At 36.5% G+C, this 8,384-nt stretch overlaps 1 protein-coding gene across 1 annotated transcript in view; it reads left to right on the forward strand.

Moving 5' to 3' along the window:
* The window catches only part of LOC108750418 (nephrin-like), a 102,442-nt gene that overhangs the window by 41,851 nt on the left and 52,207 nt on the right, over positions 1 to 8,384 (forward strand). The window contains exons 4-5 of the mRNA XM_018489835.1: positions 1,431 to 1,541; positions 3,791 to 3,997. Coding sequence (XP_018345337.1) covers positions 1,431 to 1,541; positions 3,791 to 3,997 — 318 coding nt within the window. The remainder of the gene's footprint in view (positions 1 to 1,430; positions 1,542 to 3,790; positions 3,998 to 8,384) is intronic.

The following is an 8,384-nucleotide window of genomic DNA, read 5'->3' on the forward strand; positions in this document are numbered from 1 at the left end:
ACGAAATCAGGTCGGGTTAATATCGATTCATTCAAAGCTCCGTTCGCCATCGTGAATTTTCATAGGGTAACCCTATTTCCTTTGGACGGACATCCGACATCCCGACCGCGACTGCAGCCTATCCTCGAAGCAATACGCTCGCCACTCACCTTCTGACGTTCCGACACGCCGCTATTTCCGATATTCAATTGCCAGCGTTTACACGCCACGATAGACCGACCCTTCCACCCATCCCCATGTCGGAACGAACTATACGCCGACCGGGGGGATTCCCGCGTGACCACCCCTTCACGTGCCCTTTTGATACCTCGTGGAGCATTGTTTCCTTGCACGCAAAATGGTTTATTGTACGCGGTAGGTGTACGAATTACCGACATAATAAGAGGTTGCGCGGTATCGCGGAAGGATCATAGCTGATATCAATCCAATTACGAAGAGCTCTCGTATGTATTGTAAAATCTCAAATAGCCGAGAAAATAAAATTAGAAATTCACGGTTAATTAACGTAATAATATCAATACATTCGCGATGGGACGGGACGTAGCGGAGAATAGATAGCCGGTCTTGTTCTGCATCTTCTACCTTGCGGTACCGAAGCAGAATTTTCGCTAAACTACTATCCGGATCGCGCCTTCGTGCTGGCTCATTCGTCCGCATGAGTTTCCAGCGGTTACCTGTAACACCTGTACACCTGCTTGTTCGACTATTCGTGCGGTGCTCGTGGCATGAGTATCGTGAATTACTCCTCCCCGGACGCCACTGACTTACACGGAAAGTTTCCTATCTGTGCTTAAATAGCTCGTAGCGGTGTCAGAGGCGGTCAAACTAGAAACCGCTCGAAACGATTGGTTGCACCGTGCATTGTATCTCTCGACTGGAAAGCGCTGTAGCATAACTGACAAAAAGCCAAGTTTCAAAATAACGTAGACGATACTTTTACATGGATACTTATCGATCGTGATGAATTTGCAATGAGAAACTAACTCGCAATATGAAAATATAATTCGGTTTGTCAAGTTTTTTCGCAAGTTACAGTTATACGGTGCTATGTAATGCATGATCGATAGACAAAGTCGTAAAAAGATAATCTTTAAATTCTAAATTAGCGTGTACGAAATAATGATGTTATGGAACCGCATATATTTGGAATGCATCAGACTTTATAAAGTTGCTAAATGAAATTATTTCATTATTTAAATTATTTTATTCTGAAAATTATTCATTTTCTGTTACGCTTCTTTAGATATCGATACCAAAACCATCAGTTATTATTTATTAATTTATTATTAAATATAAAATTATCTATAATTTCTATTTTTTAAGTACCAATCTAAAGTGATTACTTTGCTCTTCTTAAGCGATCAGGATGACTTGCACTCATCACGACGGACTTGATATTTTACCTATTTTTTTTCTTTCTTCTGTTACAGTACCGCCACAGAAACCGAACATTATCGACGAACGCGGTAAAACCGTCCCAGCGGTGGCAGGCCCTTACGAAGAAGGTGGTGACATGAGACTGCAGTGCCTCGTCTCTGGGGGTAAGTCCTACTTTCTATAATGAGAGCCAGGTCAAATGAAAATACTCTAGGTATTCTATTTCCTGCAGGCTGCCCCCGTAAATACGCCGCGAAAGAGCCGGTAGAATAATTGGTGTGACGGTGGGAATGGACTCTTCTACCCGTTTTCTCGTTCTTGCATGTAAAACAGCCGCGATCTCATTCATCCTGTAGACCGCGGGATCGTGTTATTCTTAGTTATAGCGTCTAATTAAAACTTCACACGACCGCATTCTGATATTACGGATAAAGAATATTTCTCGAAGCTCCGACAGTGCCGGGTCGCGAGAATTTCTAAAAATTTCAAATTCAGCTTGTGTTTCAATGCTGCACTTTTTATCGCGTATCCTGTACTCTTTAAGCTCTGCTCATAGTGGAAGAAATATTAAGAAATGAATGTTAGAAATGTGTGTGTGTGTGTGTTAGAGTAAATATTAAATATTATAATTCAATATTAGAAATAAAAATAATAGAAAATAAATATAGAAACGTACGAATATGAAATTTATACGAGTAAAATATAAATACGTTTTATCTGCATTCACTATGCGTTACGTTCAATCTCTATTCCTAATTTTTTTATTTCTAATATTTAATATTTGTTCCTAATATTTCTTCTTATTGTGTCTTACTCTTCAGATTCCTTCAATAGTTACTGTAACACTGCACACAATGTCGTCACATGAAAATATATCTGAATCCCTAGTAAAGAAAATAAATAAATATGACTTTATTATTACTGTATAGATTTTCTGAACGCCATTTATCCCTTGCGTGCGTTATCTCCATGTAAATACGGAATTAAAAGGGTACTGTTGCCCAGATCGTTAAACTTCGACAAACCGTCAAGTGCTTTAATGGCGGTCGCGGTGCATGCATTCGTTCGGCGCTCCCTTTTATTCTATTACATTTTAATATCCGGGCGTGCGCGAACGCGCGCGTTTCTGTGCCGGTAAGGCGAAGGCAATAACGATAATAAATTTATTTTTATTACCTCGTATGCCGCCACCCGAGGGACACGACAGTGCTATGCTGCTCTTACCACCGCTCTTAACCGCTACCTACAATTCCATTCTACAACCCCCGCGCAAACCGTCCTCCGTCCTCCGCTGCTGCGCGTGTTTTTCTGCTTGTCCCTCCCAAACGAAAATAGGTCCGGTAAAAAATAATGAGGTCGCTCCGCTATAAGCTAGACCGCCCCTCCGACTCGCCGTCTCCCTTTAACGGGATATTCACCCTCGGGGGATTATCCGCACGCAACGGCCATTATGAATTATGAATTAACGCGCACCGCGCAGCCTATACCGATGTGGGCGGTCAAAAGAGAACGAATGTACGTATAGGCACGGAACTTGGCAAACTCTCGCGAAAAAGTAATAAGACAGAAAGGAATACGTGCGATACATTGTATATTGGATAGCACGGGCGATATATCGATGCCATTGTAACACATATAGTTTTCTTGTGAAGAAAATAGTAAATTCAAAATTCATATATTCTCGAGAAATTTTGTAACAAGCCAAATGACATAAAATATTGCACTTAATAAAACTTTCAATATGTTATCTCTTAGAAGATATTATTATAGATATACGTAATATATTTTGTTGAATTTCATACAACTTCAATGTTTTCCAATAATCCAATATTGAGGGAACACATATTAATTGATTAAAATAAGGAAGCTTAAAGGCATTATAAATAATTTGATTTTATTTGCTTAATTGTTTATTTAGACTGCAAACAGTAAAGAATAGCATTTTAAGTGCGCATATCTTTAGTCGGGATTATTATTAATATCATAGTGCAGAAAAATAAAGAAAATTAAAAATAAAAGTACGAATTATCTCTAACGTTAAAAATGTTATTCAATTTTAATGATAAGACATGAATATATTTTGACTTAATATCGGCTTCTTATTTCACGTATATTAAATTGACACAGTCACTGTAATTGAATAAATCGTATATATGAATTTAGTGCCTCTTTGCTGATTTATTGCTTTATTCACGATTTTATTGCTCTAACCGAGAAATATAACTGAAAATCAGCCACTATTTTTATCAAATCGATTAAAGTAATAAAATTGCGAATGTGACAACAAATTAGTAATAAAAAAAGCACTAAATCGATGTTTACGTTTTGTTCAATTGTGCTTCAGTGGTTGTGCTAGCTTAATAATGTTCTTATTTCTGACAAAGCTAATAAATTTTATGATATTTATTTCCAGGTCGCCCCGAGCCTAAAGTGAGATGGTGGCGCGGAGAAACGCTTTTAGATTCTAAGGATGAACCAGGCGAGTTTCCTGCTCTTCGTAGAAACACCTTGGTGGTTAGAGAATTGTCAAGAGCAGATCTTCATGCGGTGTTCGATTGTCAAGCATCCAACAATAATATCAGTCAACCCGTATCCACGTCGGTAGCGATTGAAATGCATCGTAAGTGTATCATTTATCGCATAGTGTTTTCATAACAGCGTAGCTACTTTTAATTAATTTTTTTTTAAATAATAAATAAATAAATTTTAAATAATTTTTTAATAAATTGAGGCCAAAGCACACACACACACACACACACACACAAAACGCTGTAAATATCACTTTTTAATTAAAAAAAAAAAAAAGAAAAAGCTCATTTTTTTTAAAACCGTCACTTTGAATATTCTACAAAAAAATTACCGTAATAGGGAAACTGCCCATTTTAATGTGCCTTTTAGCCAACTTGCTTATTACTGAATGACTTAAATCTTATAGCTTTAATTTTATCTGTTCGCAATCAATATCGATTTTTCAACTATTTTTCTTTCTTATAATATTTCTTTAATCTAAAAAATGTTAATATTATACTTTATAATATTTTTGAGAAAAATAAAAAACATGTTTTTGTCCCTATTAGTGAGTCCTCCAAGCGGCGATGGTTCTATTAATGTGCCCCCAATTTGTGTGCTTATCCACATTTAACTCATTTTAACATACAGTTACTAAAACAGATAATAAATTTGAGCTGATTGTTTAAGTTAATATTACATAAATCATTATTTCAATTATATTTATTTCAATGTACATTTATAACACAACGTTCTCAGCTCCAATAGAGGACACATTAATAAGGACAAGTTTAAAATTTTGCAGTACGTATTACTGGATTCACATAAATTCCTCATATCTTGTGAAAAATATTTAAAATACTTTAATACTCAAAAAATAAAATATTATCTTCGGTATCGTGTGTAGGCATTAATAATTTAACTCAACACAAGAAAAAATATATTTTCTTATTTATTCGTGCTAGTTTTCTTTATGACTTATCGAAATACAAAAGCACACTAATAGGGACAGGCACAGTTACCCTAACTAGAAATGTGAACAGTTAGTCAGCAAAAATTTTTAGTTAAGTAATTCTAATTTTTAAAAAATATCATGTTAAAATTTCAAAACGTAAGTAAAAATACAAGTCAAGAGTAGTAAATCTAAGTAAAAACATCAATTACGCAATAGACTTATAATATTTTGAATTGCGCCACCCGTTTTTCTCCGTTTGTAATAGCAAGATTATACCATAATATTAATATATAACATAAATATTTGCAATCCATTTATACAATAAAATTGCGTTTTCACAATTTTAGCATTCACAACATTTTGCCGTAGCAAAGCCTCAATTAAGAACTAATATTGTCTCATTGCTAATGATATTTTGATGCGATTTTTTTCATTTTTCGCGCAACTTGTCCCAATTAAACATGAATATAAATAATAACGCGTATAATATAAAGAAATTGCATTCGTATTATTAAGTTATAAAATATTATGAATAAGCACGTCTCGGCCGTTTTTTACGCACAAAGCTTAAAGAGCGGCAGATAGCTGAAACTCATGGAGCTTCGTAGTTTCGTTGTTGGACCGTAGTTACAAAGTGTAACACCGCCTGCGGTCTCTCAGGAGGATAAATCCAAAGGGTACAATCGATCCGCCTAGCCGTACCCACCGCTTTCCTCTGTGAATCGGCGCAAAAGGAATGCATTTGCGAATCGGGCCAAAGGGAAAATCTGCGTTGTCGAGTAAACGAAGCTGAATACCGGAACGGGAAAGTATTTAACCCAGAACCTCGGCTTCGGCTCTGCAATCCCGTTTATCCTAAGCTCCCAATTTCTTCTTTCTCTCACCAGTTTCGACGTCTCCATTCTTTTAGTTTAGGTCACGAGGAAGAATTGCGGGACAATATTAAATCCGGTAGACAACAAAGATAGTTGACTTAATTTTTACATAATGTGAACAATGTTTATTTTCTCGTATTTTTTCCTACGGATTTTAATACCTTTGTAATCATATAAAATATGCAATTGTTGCGAATTCGATATTATATTGAGCTTGTATATATAAACTGTATATTACACGGGAAAAACAATTGTGCTGAAGTATTCAAAAATTCACCTGCAGAGACCTGAAAATAATTCTTTTTGGACCATCAAAATTATTATGCAGGACGCTTAAACTAGCTACTAGAATGTTAGAACTTTTTTACAGTATTTTTTGTCATCGATGTTTGACTGTTGTATATAATTATTTGACGAACCAACGAAATTATTTTCAGATCTGTATCTAAATTTTGAGATATTTCAGCAAAACCGTTCTTTCCATGTATACAAAAGTACACGAATACATGTAATATTTTGTATGAGATTGATTTAAATAGATGTGAGTTATTCTCAGCTTTTTATACGTGTATACTACGTATCGACGTGCAATCGATCCGTTGACCGAATAACGAGTCGTGCATTATGTATATATCACCAACATTTATATAACAAATACTTCGATTTCGTCAAAATAGTCAAGCCAAAACCGCTCGGCGCAATTTGTCTGGAGGTTACTCGAGACGGGTGAAACGTCTTCCAATGAGACGTAGATAGAGGGAAAAACAAGAGGGAGATGCTCAGGAGGTGCAAAGAAGTGCGATAGGAAAAGTAAGGCGAAATAGAATCGAAGGGCGATGCACCGAGGAAAGAGTCGAAACGCATAATGTTCCCCGATGGGAACCCAGGAGAGCGACGACGGGTTGCAAGCTCGATTCCGGAAGCTCTCGGATTTTTATTAAATTCCAAGGAGAGAGAGGGGCTTCGGGGCATCGGAGGTCGCGCGGAAAGTCATCGTGGTTTCCTTCGCTTTACCTCGTTTTCGTCGTGAAGCGACGAGCCGCTCCTAAAAGTAGCTCACCCCATTTCGCTGATGCTCATCGACAATGTCGTAACCTTATTATCTTCTCAGAATTGGATATTCCTTCCGCTTCTCACGATGTTTCAACCTTGGCGAAGAGCTACTAATGCGTTCACAAAGAGAATTAATGGTTTCAGCAAAGAAAAACCTCTCCCTAGCATCGAAGAAAAATGTATTGTTGCACCGCGGATTTTTTTTCATCCATATTGAGAGAAAATGTGTTTGGTCTATTATTGCATAGTAAAATAATGATAGAAACTCCATTTTTATCAATATGATTGGAAACGAGACCGTTTATATTAAAACTTGAAATAATATTTTTCGCAATAAGTTTATCACAGTTTTTTAAGGTTTGGGAAATTTTGGGAGGATTATTTGTTTCAGATTGATTGTGTGAATCCGATAATTTCATCGGCTCGCAATTTATTTCTGAAAATTAATTCAATTTAAATGAATGTATATTATATAGTAGTTCAACATCTTAACACTCGGACCGGTAAGGCGTTTCGTATTTCAAGTTCCATTTTGATCGTTATTACTGCTATAATGTCAATAATAATTATTGTATTTATACACGGAGAGAAAACGATTTTGCTGAAGTAGTTCTATATAAAAAAAAATAATAAACGTTTGACCTGGAAAACAATTATATTCACAATTGTTTTCGAGGCCAACTATAATATATAGTTTTTGTATATAAATATATTTATTATAGCAGTGATAAAAAATAGATCCTAACATAATTATTCCATACAATTGTGATTACAAATACCAAACATTTTTCTTTCAGTGTGTAGTTTCGTAATTGGCGAGGAAAAATCTTGCCTGTCGTAGGAACGATCAAAACAGAATGTAAATTTTTCGAAAAACCTTAAATGTATGTTTAGAAACGCAGAAAACAAAGGCGGAACAATTACCAGAGTGTGAACTCTCTCTAAATTTATCTTTCACACATAACACATAAAATTTTCAACGAAAGCTTAAGCGACGACGCGAGCTTAAGCGAAATATTAGCGGTGACGTGCATTCACGCATGCACGCCATATATGATGAGGATGGTAATAAAAACGTCGATGGGCGCTCTTTAGCAAAGTGATAATACGTGCTTTTTCCTACGGAAAAAAAAAAAAAAGAAAAGAAAAGAAACACGATTTTCATCGAGGAATTTACGAGAGGAGGTGAAGTCGAATGTCGACGGACGTCTACTACGTTCGGGAAATTATCGAAAATCCATCCTTCTTTTTGCTCCACGGCGAGAAGCGAATGGATCCTTTTTATTGGGCGCGTGTATTTAACTGCACATCGACAACGTGTGAATAGACGATGAACAAAAGCGAGCGATTTTTATGCATGCAGCGAACGATTTCGCGGCGAATGCTGTAAGCACGCGCTAATTATCATTTTCGTCGTTTCGCGTTTACGGACAAGCATTCAGAAACCGCGAACGTCGGACGGTCGTACAATTAAACTCGGGAGAGAGCCAATTTTCGTGCGTACGTGTGTGCGTCGGCAATTCCACGTCGTTGAAATATTCGAGTAATGACGATAAGTAATGAAATATTCAGTAATGATCCATTGTGGTATCTTCCGCGTAACGATATCCCACGCG

The sequence above is a fragment of the Trachymyrmex septentrionalis genome, unplaced genomic scaffold (genome assembly GCF_001594115.1).
Source record: "Trachymyrmex septentrionalis isolate Tsep2-gDNA-1 unplaced genomic scaffold, Tsep1.0 scaffold37, whole genome shotgun sequence".
Lineage (NCBI taxonomy): Eukaryota > Metazoa > Arthropoda > Insecta > Hymenoptera > Formicidae > Trachymyrmex > Trachymyrmex septentrionalis.